This window comes from Gouania willdenowi, chromosome 22 (genome assembly GCF_900634775.1).
Source record: "Gouania willdenowi chromosome 22, fGouWil2.1, whole genome shotgun sequence".
Classification (NCBI taxonomy): domain Eukaryota; kingdom Metazoa; phylum Chordata; class Actinopteri; order Blenniiformes; family Gobiesocidae; genus Gouania; species Gouania willdenowi.
In genome coordinates, this window is record NC_041065.1 from 13,677,992 (window position 1) to 13,698,849 (window position 20,858).

The window sequence follows — 20,858 nt, forward strand, 5'->3', positions numbered from 1 at the left end:
GCGTTCCCATTCGATAGTATGGAAAGATTGAGTATGCAAGAAATACCCGGATGTATACTGTTATACTTGTTTGAAGTATGCTAAAAATAATACATTCCCTTTTCAAAACAAAAGCATGTCTTCTTGAAAAAAAATTGAGTAAGCTAGAAATACCTGGATGTATACTATATGGGGACATTTTTTAAGTATGCACACTGGCCACAGTAGTCATACTCAACCACCCCATGATGCATTACGAGCGGACAGTAAAATCGTCCTGGAACTAAAAGTCAAACATTCCTTTTTCATAACAAAAGCATCTCTTCTTGTCATTCATTAGTTTTTGACGCTTTTGTAAATAGGGCTCTTGTTTTGAAGTTAGAATAGTCGGCATGAAATGTGTTTCTGCGAGTATTGTCTCAAATGACCACATGTTGATATTCACATTTTCTCACTTCAAATGTTTTCAGATCTTTCAAAGGTGCAGGATCAACAGAGATATTTAGCCTCGGTGTGCTTCAGGTTTTTGTCGTTGTAGGTTGGAAATGCATCTTGGGAAACTTGGAACTTGCTCATCATCCTAATCATACTTATAGTAGGCAGTATATACAGTAGGTGTTTTTTTTCCTGGATCATTCTTCATTGTTGTAACGGTAGAATTATTTACACATTATAATTCTGAGCCTACAAATGTCAATATAGATGCTTATATATGTATATTTTTCCCTCCCTTCATGTAGGAGCTCTGTTTCCCTATTGTTATGTTTTACTCAGGCACGTTCAGCGCCAGACAATCCCATAATAAACTTCTTGCAGGTGTCGCTCTTCCCCCCCTGTTATGTGATTAACCAAGAGCAGCCTTTCTCCCCAGTTTCCATTTTTGATCCTGAAATCTGTGCTGTTACTGTGTAATTGCCACTTTTCCTTTTTCACAAGACCTCTTCATCTGTACCCTTTATTTCATGCCAGAGCTCTGGAATAAAATCCACAAAAGATCTTTTGCTCTATTTTGACTTTATTTCATCAGACATATAGTGTATGCTTGAAGATTTCCATAACATTGTGTACTTTGTTACTCTGAGTTTTTTTAAGGACAATACATTTCTGAGGACTACTTCTGTCTCCCTGGCCTGCATCTGGGTCCTCCAACATCTTACAAACCTGTGGCATCCAATATTGAGCCGCATTTTCAAAGTCTGATTTCTCTTTTTTGGTAAGAGCAACGTCAAAAACAGTCAAGGTTAATGTTCCTGATCTTTTTAAGAACAACATTGTAACACCCAAGGAATTGGATGACGCATAACTAAGCGTTACAATGTCAGATTGAAATGCTTTTTCACCACTGACTGTTAATTGGACGGGAAATATGAACCACATATATGATACAAAGTGTCTATCAGACAAATCTGACTGTTGTTCTGGCACTTCCTGTGCGCATGCACAATTCTGTTCCTACCGGAGCTTTTCTACATAAGCGTAATGTGCCTGGGTCAACACCAGGATAACTGAGTGGTCTAAGGTACTAGACTTCAGGATGTTTCTTTCTGCTGACGTGGGTTCGAATCCCACTTCTGACTTTTTTATTTTTTTATTTTAACATATTTAACACGGCAAATTCCCCTTTTAAAAATACATATACGAAAATAAGAAACATGTTAGGGTATTTCCTGGGGTAGAGATAGCGTTAGGGTTAAAATAAAACTGACAAAACTATAGCTAGAAAGACACGGGTCCGGCAGTGACGGAACAACCGGCATTCGGATTACTGCGCATGCGTCCACATGCGCACAGGAAGTGCCGGAACTATAGTCACGATTGTCTGAGGTACGGGTCCGGACCAATAGCAACAGCCATTATGACATGTGGTTTGACTGGCTGACATCTATAGAGATGTTGTGTGTGATTGAAGGCTAAAAGTTGACAAATTACTCCAAAGAACTTACTGACAAAAATGTCATTATTCAGCATTCGACCAATCATCTTTATTCTTGTGATGGGTTGGGTATCGCTTTAAGTTTCCTCTTCAGACTAAATTTGATCTTGCTCCCATTTCTAAAAAAAAAACATGGACTGGCAATATCGGGATACAAATGATTCAACTTTGACTCGTGTTTCAATGCAGTCCTGACTGATAGGAGTACATCTGGTACCCGAGCGGAGATTTGTGTGTGATAATGAGAAACAGAGGTGCGGTCCCTATTCATCTGTTTCTCTGACCCAAGGGTGTAGCTGGTAATTACTCTTGTGGAGCTTTGGGAATCCGAGCAGATTAAAATGGAGTTAGCCTGAGGCTGGTAGGCCAGCCAGTTATCCAGACAACCACTGAAACCTCTGCTCTGCTAAAGATACAACGACAAACCTCTTCTCAGACGGAGATTTATTTGCATCTTTTTCCAGTATCCCCTTCCAGCTTCAGGTTATACAGTGACAATGAGACTTTTGTGCCTGTCTGGGGTACAGTTTGTAACTCTACCCAAGTACATAGTATTTTATTTGATCAACTATTACAATCTCTTACTACCAGTTCATAGCTATCTGGAAAAATTACCTCACACACTTGGACACAAATCATATTCTTAAATAATTTTTGCTTTATGGCAGGCTGCTATACCTGATTCCTGTCACAGTCTATGTGGGTTTGAGTTTTATTTTTCATTCTTATAGACGGTCAAGTGGTATAATCGGTTTATTTTTGGGGTGTTTTATAGGATACGTATAAACAACAGTGCATTCCTTTTTCAGGTGGCTTTTTATATGCTTGGGTTGATCATTTCATTTTACTCTTTTTTATTAGTAATGGGCTCCTTTAGTTCTAACCCCCAATTTCCACTGAGTTACGTCTCCGTCACGCCACCAGAGCTGATAGGTTCCCACTTTAGTCTGTGTTAATTTCCACCGGGTCCAGTGCGCTGCTCCGTCCCAGCTGCGACAGTCCGGAGCCCTCCGGCAGAGATACGCAGGACCTGTATTTCTGCCGGATACTGGAGCTCGACGCAACAACTCAGCACAGAGCAAATGCAGTGAAACAGGAAGTTAAGCACATACTAAACATTAAAACATCTGGTTACTTTTCAAAATAAGAGTCTTCCGATCATATTTCACCATATAATCTTGTGCGATTATGTAAATATCGCGATAACTCCTCAGTCTTGTGACGTCAACTGGACTGCGCTGTGGTGCACTCAAAACGCAACCGGTCGGGATTGGCGGACGGCGGACAGCGGAGCAAAACCAGATCGGAGACGTGGCGCAGTGGAGACGTGTCTAGTGGAAACCCCGGATAAGCTCTTTGTCTGTAATACATGGATCCATTGTCATTACTTTTCCCCGTCTTTTCAGTATGATTTTGCACCTGTCTTCACCCAGGTGGGCCTCGCCTCCTGATAGCCTTCACTCTCTACTAAAGGTGTTCTTGAATACAGAGTGTTCATCAGTCACCTGTTCTTGTTGGTGATCCACTGTACATTTATTTTGGTTTTGTTGTATCAGAGATTAAGTTTGATTTTAGCGGATTTTGTTTACACCATTAAATTAACATTATGTTACAACCAGCTGCTACCCTGTCTTCTCCTTTTCCCTTGCAATGGGGTCCTCCACAACCACTCAGCTCACATCCCAGCATGAACATGCCATTTGTTCCTCAGACAAGCCATTGATCTACATTGTATTTTACCACCTGATAGCGCATTGGTGTGCAAGCGTATTTTCAGGTTGAAGTAATTAGCAGCGATCTTGGAAAACAAAAAAACTGCTGCAAACAGCTGACTATGGCTTCTGATTCCATTTTGCTCTATTTTCACATTTGGACATATTTACTCAAATTCAATAGAAAACAATACAGTAAATTATAAATTACTATAACAACATTGATACATGATGATAGAAACTCCTATGTTGGTGGCAAGTCTATATTAACAACCTAAAATCACCTTATTATATTTTTTGATTCCTATACACTTTACATACACACTACTCTGACAGTCATATACATACTGTGACCTTTTATGTACAGTGCGCATGTTGCACCCATGATGCCAATACACTCATTGTTAGCTTTTTCGCAGTGATTGGAGAACATATGGGCATCCTCTCTGCTCTACCGCCTCCTCCCCTGCACTCAAATGTGAAGCGTTCTATCCTCTGACATCTTTAATGAGAACTGTTTTTTTTAATCTTCTTTAGAAGCTGCCTTTGCTTTTTACAAAAATCAATGGCATTATTCATCTTTGCACCATTTCTAGATGAAGACCATTGCAGACAGGAACCCCCCCACAGGAGCTGCATTTAGGGATTTGACAGTCACTCTAATTATTCAAATGTAATACTGATCCAACAATATGTGGAGGTTAGGTTTAGCGCTGAAAGCACAGAGTAGTGGAAAAAGCAGCCATTCATGCACCTATAGTCAGAGGTGAAAGTAACGGATTACAAGTACTCACGTTACTGTAGTTTAGTTGCTTTTATATTATATTATATTTACATTTCTAAATCAGTAATTTTACTTGTACGTTTTAAAAGAAGTAAGGAGTTAGGGTTAGTACTTGAGTACAATTTCAATCAACAGTACTTCTACTTGAGTAGAATATATCAGTACTGATGTGAGCATCCAATGTGAACGTTTTTAAATCAAAGTTAAAGGCACTCTTTTTTTATACTGCATATGATTGAGAGGGAGATTTTTGGTCATGTTGTTGATGTAATGTGTTTGTTGATGATTTTAAATGATTTTACTGATGATTTTTTTTTTTTTTTTTTTTTTTTGCCAACTTTAATGTTCTTGTAGATTTTAAGCTGTTGAATGTTTTCTGTTGCATTTTTTGATCATGCAACGCCCATTGAGTAGCCTTGTGTATGAAATGCGCTATACAAATAAATTTACTCTTTACACCTCTGCCTATAGTATATATAGAAACGATGCTGGCCTAGATTTAATTGGACAAGTCCTTTTGCTGCCAAGTGCCAGTGCATACCCACAATGCACCACAAATATACTTATTGTTTCCTTTATCTCCATCTATTGTATCACTGCTATCAGCTCTCCTTGTTCTGGCTGCTTGCCCTAATGTGCTATAATCTTGCTGCTGTTTGACAGCTGCTCTGCTCCAACATTAACTGTAGCAATCACAGGTATTGAAAAGTTCTCTATCATCCCTTCAATCACACCTATGGCCCATCATGTGATCAATAAACACATTGAACGGAAATTGCACACTAAACACCCGAAATCAATACACATCTGCCTGCAGGGATGGGGTTTGTTGACACGGTGAGAGCGCCCTCTAGTGGTTGAGACTATAAAGCACACTACACTGTAGTGAAATAGCACTTTGCAGTATTTGTCAGATGACCAGTGTTTATTCTGTTGACTGAAATGTGTCATCCCTTTAATAAAGTGTTTCTTACCATTCCTTAGGCTGGTGATGGTCACAATTATGCAATAAAATACATTTATTTATTTAATTGCAATAATAAAACATGCATAACTGTCGCGAAAAGATTGCACACAAAAATAAAAAATTAATACAATTTTTGTCAGTTCAATTTTCTTTAAGTGACAATAACTAGACTAACATTTTCAAACTTAAAAAAAACTATATCAAAATATATTTATATTTTTATCTAGTAAAAAAAAAATCAAACAAAAACTATAATTTTGTCGCATGAACTAAAATTAACCAAAGCTCATATGATCATGTTTCCTTACATATTAATCACATCAAATCTGTATATAAGATTGATTTATTTATTTTTTTAAGTGCATAAACTCTTATTTTGTATATTTCAGTTGACTCAGTCCGTAACAGATTTAGTCTTCTAAAATCCTTTTGTCATTTAGTTGACTTAAATGGTTCTGACAACATTTTTAATTTAGTCGAAAGAGACAAACTATATCAAAATTTGCTGTCATTAAATTATCACTGGTCAAGTCTCCTTAAATCATGCAATACCAATTGAGATACCTGAAAATTGTTAATTTGACTATTTAAATGTAAATGCAATAACATGTCTTTTTTTCCCTTTAGGTTGAATTCAAAAGTGTGTGAGTAGTTTCGCAAGAAGAAAAAAAAATAGTAATCGATGAGAGCTGAACAATTAGGAAGGTTTGGAGAGGAAGCAGAAAATGATTCACAGAGTGAGTCATGTGCAGGGGTTTTAATGAGGTGCTCACTTCTCCCTTTACAGCACTAAAAGCAATAGATCACATGGTGATGCTCTGCAGATGCACTCATTGCCTTCCTGCTTGTCAAATTGATCTGCATCATTAATTGGAAAAGTAAAATACCATTAAGCAGAGATAAAGTAGTGGAAGGTAACTCGGAGTATAGATGTGCTGGAAACATCTACTTACCTCATCCCACCAATCAGAGACTTCACTTTAGTTTTTTATTCTATTAAAATGATTCATAGTTTTTTTTTTTTTTTTCATACAAAAAGATGAAAAGTTTGACTGAGCTAAGGTAAAGATAAATATTTTCTAAAACAGATTTAAGGAGTCAAATAATTGTCCACGAAAATGCCAAATTTTGAGACAAAATAGTGAACTATTGCTGTGTTTTTTTGCTGTACCAACAGTGTACAAACAATGTTTTTTGGCCGATTATTACAGTCAAAAACACGACAATAGTTCACCATTTCGTCTCAAAATTTGGCATTTTCTTGTCCGTGTGCTGTTTGTAGACCTGCTGCTTTATCTCCAAAATGGCGACTTTCGGGTTGACGACGTTGATGAAAACCCTCTATTTTAAAGCACAAATTAATGTTTCTGAATGACATTTAGTATCTAGTTTTATGATTTTTTTTTTTCTCTACCCTACTACACCACATAAGACAAGCTCATATTCAAGGAATTGCAATTTTTTCCACTACCACCAGGGGCGTAGCACTACATTTTGGGGCCTGGGTACAAACCATCTTGTTGGACTCCTACTGTAAATTATGTACACTTTTTTTTGCCCGCAAACTAATTTTTTTTTCACATTAACCCAGGAGTTCCCAACCTTTTTTGGATCGTGACCCCATTTTGATATCACAAATATCCAGCGACTCCAGAGACTTTTTTTTTTTCCCTACAATTATTTTTTGATCATGTTTATTAAAGTGTGTTACAGATACATAGTAGCCAAGATTAGTGACAAAGTGACAAGTGCACCACCAATTTACAATTACTAGACATTATAAGCGACCCCACATGGGATCCTGACCCTAAGGTTGAAACAAACTGCAATAACCTAATGATTCCATATCCATTGGTTATATTTTATAAATCTGTTCTACTAAATTTTAGTTATTTATTGAATATTATGTTTGTGACATATTTTTACTACAATTTTAGGGGTGGCTGGTCATTTTTTATTTTTATGGGGGAGGGGGGTATAACTAACACACAAAAAGCAAACGTGTACAAAGGTTAATAAAAGGTAAAAACAGAATAATTAGAATCATGGGGACAGTCTGGCCACCTACTTAAGACTTGGTGGCGGCAAAATTTAGTCTTCAAAATATTTTTTTTATTTTTAAGAATTGAATTTCCAATTACGATTTGACGTGCAAAATGAATGTTCCAGCATTTTAATGTGCAAGAGTGCACGTAATTTCAAATAAAATAATATATTGCCTAAAAAAAAGATGTGTTTTAAAGCTCACCTCCGAAGAATTGAGAAAGCAGCAGATTTCCCCTTCGCCTTTCTTTTTTTTGTGTTTTTGGGCTAGTTTTACTTTCTTGAGGAAAAACATGCTGCTGCTGCTGCTGCTGTGTATCTCCCTCTCCTGGTTACATCCACAGCACAGCAGAAGCACATGTGGGTCGTACCATTTGCACTGTTTTAAAGGGGGTGGTAATAAGGCATAATGAAGCATGAATCCTTGTTTTTAGTGCAAAACTGTGATTAACAACCAGCTTATTTTCCACACAGCCCTTTTCATTCCAATACAAATAATCTAAAAATGTTTAAAATGCATTTTCACACACATATATATATACAAAACAGACTTCTGATATTCTTGTGATGTGGGGCTTGTGGTTGCTGCTTGTAATGCAAATTGCAACTTATTTGTATGCAAGCATTAAGAAAGGGATTATTCATCCATGGTTGTGAAATGACTTTATTTGACATTTTACAGTACCATAAACAGGTGACATTTGTGAGAGAAAAGCATTGTTGAAACTTGCTCAGGTGGGAGAGGGTCGTCTTCTGATCGAGAGGTTGGGGGTTTGATCCCTGTACCTGACTATGTGTCGAAGTGTCCTTGGGCAAGACACTGAACCCTAAGTTGCTCCCAGTGGTCGACTAGCGCCTTGCATGGCAGTCCTGTCCCACTGGTGTGTGAATGTGAGAATGATTGGGTGAATGAGCTGATGTGTAAAGCGCTTTGAGACTGCTTCAGTGTGGGGATAAAGCGCTATATAAATCAAGTCCATTTACTTAATAGGAAACTTTGGAAAATGACCCATAAAACAAATAGTTTTTGGCAACTTGATGAGTGACTGCAACAGAAATGAGATAATAAACAGATTTAATGTATACTTTCCTTTTAGTTACATCTAGTTAGTGAGGGTTGGAAGCACACAATGTGTAGATATCAAGATTATGTATTATACACACAATTGTGCTCTACAAGATAAAGGTAGCAGTGCATTGTAAAATTACAAGTTACGACAATTAGTCCATCTTTAACGCTTCCTATGATGAACAGGATCACGTGGCCCTATAGCAAAGTATAAAAGGGTGCGTGTCTGTGTGTGCAAAAGCAAAGAAAAGAAAAGCACTATTCCACTTTGTCCTTTATCAGAATACACATTTAAGCAATATAAAAGCACTAAGTAAGACTTTTAAATGTTCACAGTTGAATTAGAGGTGGAATTTATTTCAAAAGCCTGATGTTTAGAAAAAAGGAAGCTCTACACACCTCAGCAATATATTAGTAAAACAATTCATAATGCTGCTGACATTGTTGAAACTGGTTTTGATCAAATAAAATGCTACATTAAAAAAAAACAAATTATATCACCCACATAAAAAGTCAATTTTAAAATCAAGTTCATGAAATCCCAATTGTTGGCGACTCTATATTACATTAAGACGGGAGCTTCATCCTTTGACATTTTATATTTATGACAATCAAATCACCCTTTTTTCCCTCGTTTGAGGTTGTCAAAATACACTCTTAATATATTTCAATACTGTTTTTGGTTCGTTATGCAATGCGTAACAATGCAACAGGCTAAAAGATGATCTAACATCACAAGTTTGCTGCAAATAACTATAACCAGGTACATCCTAAGTATAAAACTTGATAATGATTACATCTATATTATGTGTTTACATATTGGTTTGTAGACCCCATGCTCAGTCTGGTGTAAATTACTGTTAATATTTGAGTTTTTCAGCGTGTGAGCTGAAAAAGAGGACGTGGTTAGTGAGTGAACAGTACAGTCCCTGCCGTGGCTCATCATTTTTTGGCAAACGGGCGTGAAACATTCTGCTGACAATCGTGGATATCTCTCCATCTGCATGTGTCAAGATCATTAGGAATGAGATGCACCAAAAACCGTTAACGCTGTTAACAAATACTAATCATATTAAAATATTTAAAAAGAATAAAATCATCTGGAATTCCCTCTTCTGTACAGCAGCTGGTGATTCCCCCAGCCCGATTGGATTTGGCAGTGGTTCAACACTTGTGCTTCATTGCAAGCTATAGAAAAATCAAAGGGGGGGGGGGTAAAAAGTTAATACAGTTCAAAAAAAAGCAACCATGCAACAGCAAATGTACATATTTCTATGGATGATCTGTTAACGGCTACAACTTGTAAAAATATAACAGAACTAGGAGTTAGCGAGAAGCTAATTAACAACATTTAATGCATTTTTAACGCTAAAATGCAATTGCAATTTATTGTAGGTTTGCACAACATTCAATTTCAGTAACTCAGAAAAACAATTCGCATTAGCCATTACTACTTTAGCAATGCATTGAAAGTTGTTCTGATGACTTGTAGAAAGAAAAATGAGGGCAATGGGAGAAAAAAAAAAAATGATAAAAATAAAGTTGAACCCAGTGTTAACTTTGTTGACTTACTTTTCGTTAAACATGTTTTTTAACTGTCAATAATGAGAATATGACAATTTAAAAAAAAAAACATTTAAAAAAAACATTTGAATGAAAATGATATAAAAATTCATTATGTTTGTTAGTTAATAAAATAAAAAAACACTATAATGTTCTATAATAAAACAATATCCAATCAATGGTCCATGATAAATTGCTGGGCAAAAAGCAAAAACAATAAATCAGTCAGAGAAGACACACAATTTGATTTGGTTATTTTAGGGTATTTTTTGCTGTCTGTCATTATTTTTAAAATGTTCCAATAATAACCATAAGGTATGGCAAATGTCTGCATTTCCACAATTATACAATTTCATTTAGTAGAAAGTTATCCAAAGCGACGTACAAACACCAGCAATTTGGTTTAAAGAACTTGTTCAACATTTCACAGTAAAGACCAAGGTAGGATTCAAATCAGTGACCCTCGGATTACAAGACCGCTTCCTCGTTACATCAAAACACCATTTCATGCACAATAACAAAAAAAGAAGCAAAGTATATTTTACGAGGTCCAAAATCTGCAAAATGACTGCAGACATTAGATACATAGTCAAAAGTGCAACTTTATTGTTGTGATTGTCCTCAAGAGTTAAAATGCATAGAACAATCCCAAAATAAAAAGCAAATGAGGCTCTGTCATTCAATAATCTCAAGCTTTAACCCAGGTTTAAGCAAAAGTGCAACAGCAACTTCACAGTAGCTTCAATTTTCTGATTAAGAAATCAGATAACTACATATTTTACAACATAACATTACAAATTAAAATAATAAATTCTTCCTTTAGCATCTCAGCATAGTGCGAATAAAAAATGTAACATGCCTGTGGCACAAATATAGCCTACTCAAAGGGTAAAAACACATGTAAACAAAGAGGGGGCTAGCTAACATCGCGCTACGGTAACCCACAAGGACGGAATGTGAAAAAGTCTGAAAAAACTGTGGTAAGGGAAAAAAAAAATGTTTTAAACTCGAATTTGCAAAATAAAAAAAATGAAAAAAAATAAATAAATATTTAATCGATTTTTTGCCAAAAACTAGGCTAATGCTAATCAAAAGGTGTAACCCACAAACAACTTCCATCCATCCATTTTCAGACCCGCTTTGTCCTATTATAGGGTCGTGGGGGTCTGCTGGTGCCTATCTCCGCCTCACACTGGGCGTTAGGTGGGGGTACACCCTGGATAGGGCGCCAGTCCATTGCTGGGCAATACACAGACAGACAAACAACCATTTATGTGCACTCCTACTGGCCATTTAGAGACTCAGTCATGGTTTTGGATTGTGGGAGGAAGCTGGAGTACCCGGAAGAAAAACACGCAGCACGGAGAGAACATGCAAACTCCACAAGGAAAGGACCAAAGTGTCCACCCCAGGGCTTGAACCCCACAAATATTCATATCGTAGGAAATATTTTGCAAGAGTTACTGCATATTAGTAGAGGCTATAGATTGAGTTAGATTTTGAAAAAAGGGAATAGAATAGAGTTTATTGTCATATGTACAAGTTAAAAAGAACAGGTACAATGCACATAACGTTGGTCAGAAGAGGGCAGTAGAGCTGCATCCACACAATAACAGTTGTAATCAAACTTGAGCTCATCTGTCTGCAGTCAGAGAAGAAATGAAATTGCAGGACTGTACGGAGTCAAGGTCACCCTCCTCCAGCACTGCATAGCTTTGCTAATTCTAGTAATGATTTGGCTTTAATTGGAAGCTTTTAACTCCGAACCTGGAAAGGTGAAACATCAAGTCTTCACATGATGAAAGAAATAATGTAATATTAAACTGATGTCAATTGACATTACCTGTCTTGCCTTTTTGTTTACTACAGTCTAAGTAATTCATGCCAGCGGGGAATTTAATCTGTAGGGCTTTGCAAGACTCAAGGTTGAATTTTAATGACACATGAATAACCTGACTATTTTCAATCAAAACTGTAATTTCTTGCTAGTAGTGGATGGCTTCAGCTTTTAATTCATAATTTCCAATTTCAGTTTGCATATTATTTATCTGCAGAAAACGCGACAGTTCAAGTTGCAAAATTGATAAAGATACGCCTTAAATCGTTAGGAAAACAGCTATTATGATCAAAATTGCAAAAGATATTTTTCCTCTGTTTTTGCTGAGGAAAATATATATCATGCAAATAGCCTTATTAAACAGCAGGCAATTAGTTTTCCAAATGAAAGAGAGACATGTGCTTGATGGAAAAGAGGGGGACACCCTATGGAGAAGCACCCGAGTAAACGATCGGGAAAAAAAAAATCCATAGCACAGAAGAATGACTGCAGAGCGGCTGAAGACGCAACAAAGCAACAAACAAAGCAACAAACAAACAAACAGATACGCTGATGATGTGTTGGAAAATCTTATATTAAAAAAGATAAACTATCCTCATCTTCAATAGGAATAAGTCCACAATGTGGGGAAACAGGACATCAACATTCCAGCACTGCTCCTTTGGAAGCATCACGCAAACATGTGGCCTCACCTTGTGTGCAGTGACAGAAAACTGTTCAGCACTGTTCATCATATCCGCCGTCCTCTCCTCCGCCCGACCTAATCGCTCGCCACGCTCATTCAGAGCCTGGCTGGCCTTCTGCACTGCACTCGTCACACTGTCTGCAGCTGAGTGTAGTATACTGGTACCTGTTGATAAGGATGAGAGGTGAAGGGAACGCCAAGATTGAGCGCAGAGAGGCAGGAAAGAGAGCAAAGGAACAGAGAAAATAGGAGGGGAAGGAAAATGTTAAGTTTGTAATCAAAACAGTGATGGAGTGTGTAATAAGAGGTGTAAAGAGTACTGATATCTTACTCAAGTAGAAGTACTCTTACTTGATTGAAATTTTACTAAAGTACAAGTGCGTTTATCCATAAAAACTAAAGTACAAGTAAAAAGTAGCTTAATAAATAGTACTCAAAGTAAAAGTTACTAGTTATTTACAGTTACATGTTTCTTTTTGGTAATAAAGAATGCCACAGTTCCCTTGCATACAGTAAACATCTCATATATAAACTTAAAAAGCAAGAGATGATTGGAAACTGCATAATTGAAACTTAATATATTTTCCATAAAGGCTTCTGTATAAAATACATTTTTTGTCAAAGTGTAAAAATCCTTTTTAAATGAAATAACACAGATGAATTAAAATCAAAATAATAATAAAAACTAGATTTATAAACTCTAAAATTGAGAAAATAACCTCTATTCAATGATGTTTTGGTGCCGTGCATTACGTTTAATCTGATTGGTCGGCTATGATGGGATGCATTTGATTGTTCTCTTTTCTTTTCATTTTTTTTTTTGTGGTTTCACTATGTCCATTGATCATTTTAAAACAAAAAATAATAATTTACTTAGTATAAGTTGGAAATGTAATGAATTAGTTTATTTCTTTTAAAACATACTTAAGTACAAGTAAAATGACTGGTTAAGAAATATACTCAAAAGTACCCATAAAAGTAACTCAATTACAGTAACAAGAAAACTGTACTTTAAGGAAATCAGGTTGCTCCAGCACTGCTCTTTTCCTATATTAAAGTCCTGTAGTCATCTCCGTATTGGAAGCATATCTGTACCATAAATAAATTTAAAATAGATTAACATAAATGCTTCTATAATGCTTCCATATCTCTGAGTTTACCCTCCTGCTATCTAAACAACAATGCAAAAAACTAAGGATATGTGCTTGGCTGCATTGGCCCCTTAACAGATAAATGAGTTAATAATACACAGAGAATAAATCTTTAGATAGCCACGGCAGCCGAGCAGATGTTTCATCTAGTCATCAATCTACCACACCTTAGAACTGCTGTCATTATACACTATGCTAACTATGCTTCCTTTCTCTGCATAGCATTGTTCCAGTGGGGTTAAATCCGTCACTTTGTGAATTTACTACAGTGGCTGGGAAGTGTCAGGTGAATGCATTTACAGAAACGAACACAAATGCAAACAGGTCACAACACGAATGCAAACCGGCCACAACGGAAGTGTTTCCGACGGACCGGTATTACAGTCGGACAGTCGGACGGGTATTATGATATGATAGCCTGATGTGAAAAATATAAGAGTATCCTAATCAACTTTCACTTACTTTCATACGCGTTTCGATGTCTTCTTCTTGTTCTTAACTGTTCTGGTGGGTTAAAAACATCCGCCAGAAACGTGTCCGTCTGTAATACTGGTCCGTCGGAAACACTTCCGTTGCGGAAACCCGGTGGCCGGGAAGTGTCAGGTGAATGCATTTAAAGAAATGAACACAAATGCAAAAAGGTCACAACACGAATGCAAAATGGCCACAACGGAAGTGTTTCCTCCGGACCGGTATTACAGTCGGACACGTTTCTGGCGGATGTTTTTAACCCACCAGAACAGAGAAGAACAAGAAGAAGACATCGAAACGCGTATGAAAGTAAGTGAAAGTTGATTAGGATACACTTATATTTTTCATATCAGGCTATCATATCATAATACCCGTCCGACTACTTCCCAGCCACCGTAATTTACACCTCAGGAAATACTGTCTCCTAAGAAATGGATCTACCTTGTTTTGATGTGGTCAGCCAAGTGCAGAAATAACATTACAACTATACCTCAGTGTAAACAAGCCCATACCAAAACCATGTCACAAGTTTCCTGTCCTGTTTTTACCTTTAAAAATGACATGGTTTTTGCACCTATTGAGTATTTGTAACCAAACCAGTTGAGTACTTGAAACTACTTTAAAAAAAAGAATAAACAAGAAGACATGGTCATCAACATCTTCTGCTAAAAACCAAAACGAAATAAGGGCAATAACTCTAAACAAATGTTGCGCTTCTCATTTTCAAACTCCATCAAGGTATTGATACCCTAAAGCTACACACCGAATTCGGATATCTAACAATTTCAGAGAAATGCTGTCCCCTTTAACTCAGACGCACGGACGGACGGAGCTCAAACCTATATCGCCCTTCCACACTTTGTGGCGGGAGATAAAAATACCACTATACAAAAAGTCAGCTAGCTTCATGCTAACGTCTATGGGAAAAACCCATGTATATGCTCATGCTAACATTTACCGCGATCAGCAGTGATTTATATAACACACCGTTTATGCTTAACTTTCACAAACACAGTCTTAGGAGTGTTATCAAACAATACACTTAAACATACTCACAAGAATATGTTTTTTCAAGCCAAAAATACAAGAACTTAGTTAGTAGAGACCAGTAGGCCATGGGCTTTCAAAGTGGCGGCTTCCGACTACTATGGCAACAGTGGTAGGTCAAAATATTCAAACTCACCCAGAGTAAAGAAAAACGGGAGAAGGGCAATAACTCCGGAAAAAAATAACTGCGCACTTCTCATTTTCGAACTCCATCAAGGTATTGATACCCTAAAGCCACACATCAAATTTGGTTATCCTTCTAACTAAGTAGAACCATAAGGTGAGTTTAAGGTTTAAACTTTTTCCACATGACAGTACCATATAGCACGAGTATCTCTCCTAGCATTATGTCAGGCAGCATGAGGTAGACACTCCTCACTATGAGAGTGGATTACGTGGTAAACCAGACAGAGACAGCAAGACTAGGCGACGTTCCTTCAATTACAGTTAACCTGACAGAAAACAACAATTTGCGTAGACACACCCACTTTGCAAACAGATGGATGTGGAGGGTGGTTCCAACACACTGACGCTCACAGTCAGTCATCAGGAGGTTAGTGATTTACTGCATATTGTTCAAAATAAAGGTGAATTAAGCTCATAAACCACCAGGTTCCGTCGTTCAATAAAGTACATTTTTGAAACAGTTTGACGTTAGTCTGTAGCCACTGTGAATGGAGCATTAGTGATGGCAAAAGTTCTGTTGGATATATGTGACGCGAGTTTGCTTAGTGTACATCCTTTACTGGTAAAAGTATCAGGGTAAAGTCTTCACCAGAAGAATAAGACCTTTACAGCATCCAAGGGTTTCCAGTAATCTACCCCTTTTCCAGCAAAGCTCTGGATGATTTCCCACCTCATCCATTTACAATTCCATAGCTTCTCTATATATTGCACACAAACCTTTCTGCAATCTTCACATCCTATTCTTTTCTTTTCATGTATGCAGCTTTATTTTATTTATTCATTTTCTTCATCCCATACATCTGTGGTAAGCTGCAACATTGGCTCCCCCAGTCGAGTGTAATCAAACAAAAGGCACAGAGGAGATCATATGGAAAGCTTTGTGAGGAGGGTGCAGCATCCCAAACTGAAGAACATGCGTGGGAGTGGATTATGCTAAGTGGTGTCATTGCTCAGACGCTGAATGTGAACCTTAAAGTCTTATTGTGTCATTTACATCCAGAACAAGATATAATCTTCTTGAACATTTACCAATGAGTTGATGTCAACAAAGTTGACAGGGAAAAAGTGGAGTTAAACTGGTGAACAACTTCTCACCAAGGTCAATATACCTGTATATTCAATGAAGAATTTCACAATAAAAGTGACTCACTTTGATCCAACTAAAACGGTAAAGAATAAAATCTATTCTGTTGCCAGTAAAAGCAAAGAAATAAGTAGGTTTTAATTGATATATTTTGGATTGTTTTTCCATCCCTTGTTGAATTACAGAAAATGAATTGAGTATACGCACGACAATGCTGTAAGAATGATGATCATGTTGGAGCATAATGCAAAACTTTTTTTTTACCCAATTTGTTTTGGGACCACCAACTAATGCTTGTGGGTACACGGGGGGTCTGCGTACCTTAGTCTGACAAATATTCTTTCTTTAAAAAACCCTCACAAGAACACTTTCTGTAACTTTACGCAAAAAGAAAATACACTTAAAACCCTAAATACACAGCATGAGCCTCTTTATATATAATTTTGCCAGATATGCGATGGAACTTGTTGCATAAAAGCAACTTTGATTGTTCAAAGCTGTACTTTGGGACACAAACGTGTAGATTATTTCTACAAATACAGTCTAGCTTTGCAAAGGTATCATATTGATGTGGGATTCAGTCAGGATTGTCTGTGTTCCTAGCATTGCAGTATAAACATAATGTATGTCACACATTATGTCACAACCACATGTCAGCTCATCCACCATTACAATTATGATAGGTTCAACTCTGATTAACGTCAAGGTGTAGGTTTTAGAGAAAAAGCCAGAGGTAGTCATTCAACATGAGGATGGAAATACTACTAATATTGCAGAATTCTTTAGCATTTCTTTCTATAACTAGGGGTGCTTTGCTATAACTAATGGCTTTAGTTTTTTTTGGTCTCGCGCTCAAGGGAGCAGCTCGGTTTGTTTTGTGTTAACTTTTTTAAAATATGTATTCCACAATTAATCCACAGGAGGAACAAAGTGGAGGACTGCGTGGCAGGGGCGGACTGATGGTGGTGGTGGGGAATGGCCAGGAAGTCATTGACAGACCGGCCCACTTAATGTGTGGTGTGGGGAGCCAGCCAGCCATCCAGCAACCCAAGTTTCATGTCCCTTGATGAAAAAAAAACTGCATTTAATGTTGCTTTGGACCATAATCATATAGTAATTATTACCTTGAACCCTTAAGTAGCTTACAATAAAATATTTACAGCAGTAAAGTGATTTTACAGCATAATATTTTACAACAACTGCATAATATGTGCCACCTTTGGCTTTTTTGCCTGTAAGGGACAGCACGTGTGAGTGAGTTCTGGAGTGTGGCTTGTTATGTGGAAGGTCTGGGTTAGAACGCACTCATTAATCCATCTAACTGAACTTTACATGTTGTTCTGGGACATAAAAGCAGCGACTCATAAAAGAAGTATTTTTATACAAAATACGATATATATAACGATATATGCGATATTATAGTTTTCTATATCACCAAAATAGAAATCTCGATACAGCGTACACAGCGTAAATTAAAACATAAATGGGTATATGAAGCACATTTGTTTATTTAATATACTTACAGTTCATATATAAGTCAACACATTGAATATTTACTGTTAATTTCACATTGCTTGTCTTTAAGTCAGACATTAACATTTTATTTTATTACATATTTTCTTTTAATTTCTCATGCTCACTCATGTTGTTCTCTGCTATTCACTAATGACTTATTAGACATATTTGTTGCAGACTTTACATCCTTTAACAATTTTTGATTTTTCATGGTGACTTACATCATTCCTTCCGCTGTGGGAGACGCTAAAATCTCAGTTACTAATCTTACAGAACGTGCAACTGTGTCCCGTCCTGCTGCTCTTTGGGAAGGTAAAAGTTCTTTGTTTTTTTTTCGCCGGAACGTCTTCATTCATCCATCTCTCCTCTGAGTTGTTTCCGGGTTTGTTGCCGCTGTCGGCACTAATCTCGCGAGAACTGTCACTCGGGCCATTTCAGGTGGCAGTTCTCGCAAGGCCAGTGACAGGGTTCAGTTCAGTAAGGCAGAGGAATGTTTTTATTCATTTATATTTTACCACCTAACAAAAAAACGCCAACATAGCTCCAAAGGTGTCATAATTTAGCCAACGACACTTAATGTCAGCCTTCATGACACCTTATTCATGATAATGACAGTGTAATGTTAGCCTTATGTGTTACCTGCACTCTTATTTTTACTGTGTGTATTGTGTGTACTCTTTATAATTTATTTCTATTACTTGTGGAAGGCAAGGCGCGGAGAGAACGGAGTAGATGCCAGCGGTTTATTGTAGGGCTTCACTACAAGACAACACCACCATATATACAAGACTTCCTGATTGTGCAACCAATCCCACCGTGACACATACCCTGGCCAATCTGGCGATGAGTGCCCCTAGTGGACCGCCACACAGGCCCCCCCCGAAACGACAGAATGGGCACCAGGCACAACAAAACCCAGCACCAACACGTCAAAGAAAGGACAACATATCAAAAAACAAAACATGAACCCAGAACGGGAAAAAGCACCTCAAGTCCCCCGAGGAGGTCTAATAGGACGACCATAACGGCTGACTCGCAAAGTCCCAGGAGGGTCAGACACCAGCAGGCGCGGGGGGCGACCACGACGGCGGCGGGCTCGACCCGGACGAGGGGGCACACCTGGCAACAAAACCAGGCGGGGAACAGAGTCCGTAGCAGCAGCAGGAGCAGCAGAAGCAGGAACAGCAGCAGGAGCAGTAGCAGCAGCAGCAGGAGGACGACCCCGGCGAGGAGGCAGGGCCGGAACCATCAACCCGTCGGGGTCCTGGTGAGCAGGCTTCAGACGATCAACAGAGACCCGCTCCAGGCGACCACCAAAGTCAATGACAAAGTTCTTAGGCCCCGCCTCCACAACCCGAAAGGGCCCATCGTATGGAGGTTGGAGCGGGGAGCGGTGGCCACCACGCCGGAGAAACACAAATCTCGATGACAGGAGATCCCTCGGCACTCGGAAACGAGGCAAACAGTGGTGCACAGGAACCGGAGCCAGCGCCCCTGCGGCCCCCTCAATGGGCAGACGAGGGGCCATCGGGACCGCCGGAGCCGAGGCAGCAGGTAGGAAATCCCCCGGGACCCTCAGAGGCTGCCCATACACCAGTTCAGCGACAGAAGACTGAAGATCCTCTTTGGGAGCAGAGCGCAGGCCCAACATGACCCACGGCAAACGGTCAACCCAGCCCCCATCCGTGAGGCTGGCCCGAAGAGCGGCCTTGAGGGAGCGATGGAAACGCTCACAGAGGCCATTCGCCTGGGGGTTGTAGGCTGTAGTGCGATGGAGCCGCACCCCCAGGCCCACAGCCATGGCGTCCCACAGCCCCGATGTGAATTGGGCCCCCCTGTCCGAAGTCAAATCCGCAGGTGTGCCGAACCGCGAGACCCAAGCAGAGATGAAGGCCCGGCCCACCACGTCCGTCGATGTAGATTCCAGGGGCACCACCTCCGGCCACCGAGTGGTTCTATCCACCATAGTCAGGAGATGCGTGCAGCCACGAGAAGGGGGCAAAGGACCGACCAAATCCACGTGCACGTGGTCAAAACGCCTTTCCGGCACCAGAAAAGGCTCCAGCGGAGCCCTGACGTGTTGGTGGACCTTAGCCCGCTGACAAGGCACGCAGGCAGCGGCCCATCCTTTGACGTCTCTGCGCAACCTGGGCCAGACGAACTTAGCGCTCACCAGCTTCACAGACGCCTTAACACCGGGATGAGACAAGGCGTGAACAGCATCGAAGATCCTGCGACGCCAGCCTACAGGAACCAGAGGCCGCGGCTGTCCGGTGGCCACGTCGCACAGCAGAGTGGTCCCATCCTCATGGCAGGGCACGTCCACGAGCTGCAAACCCGTCACAGCAGAACGACAGGCCTGGAGATCTGCATCGCCGTCCTGATCCACCGCCATAGCCGAATAATCCAAGCCTAGATGCACAGAGGAAACCAACACACGAGACAGACAGTCCGCCACCCCATTGTGCTTACCAGCAACGTGTTGAATGTCCGTGGTAAACTCTGAGATTGCGGCCAGCTGCCGCTGCTGGCGGGCAGACCAAGGATCCGAGACTTTGACCAGGGCAAAGGTCAACGGCTTATGATCCACAAACGCCGTGAACCGGCGGCCCTCCAACAGGAAACGGAAATGACGAGTGGCGAGGAAAAGAGCCAGGAGCTCCCTGTCGAACGTGCTGTATCTCCTCTCTGCAGTGCGGAGCTGCCTGCTGAAGAAAGCGAGGGGCTGCCATGCTCCAGCCACCCACTGCTCACACACCGCGCCCACAGCAATGTCCGACGCATCTGTAGTGAGAGCCAGTGGAGCCGAGGGAGAGGGATGCGCCAACAAGG

At 39.5% G+C, this 20,858-nt stretch overlaps 1 protein-coding gene across 2 annotated transcripts in view; it reads right to left on the reverse strand.

Annotated features, from left to right (window-relative positions):
* Positions 1-8,276: 8,276 nt before the first annotated feature.
* stxbp6 (syntaxin binding protein 6 (amisyn)) overlaps positions 8,277-20,858 on the reverse strand; it is a 96,213-nt gene continuing 83,631 nt past the window's right edge. For both annotated transcript variants that reach the window (XM_028438778.1, XM_028438779.1), the window contains 2 exons: positions 12,580-12,737; positions 8,277-9,675 (listed from right to left, as the gene is read on the reverse strand). In XM_028438778.1, the coding sequence (XP_028294579.1) occupies positions 9,652-9,675; positions 12,580-12,737 (182 nt within the window). In that variant the 3' untranslated portion in view covers positions 8,277-9,651. The remainder of the gene's footprint in view (positions 9,676-12,579; positions 12,738-20,858) is intronic.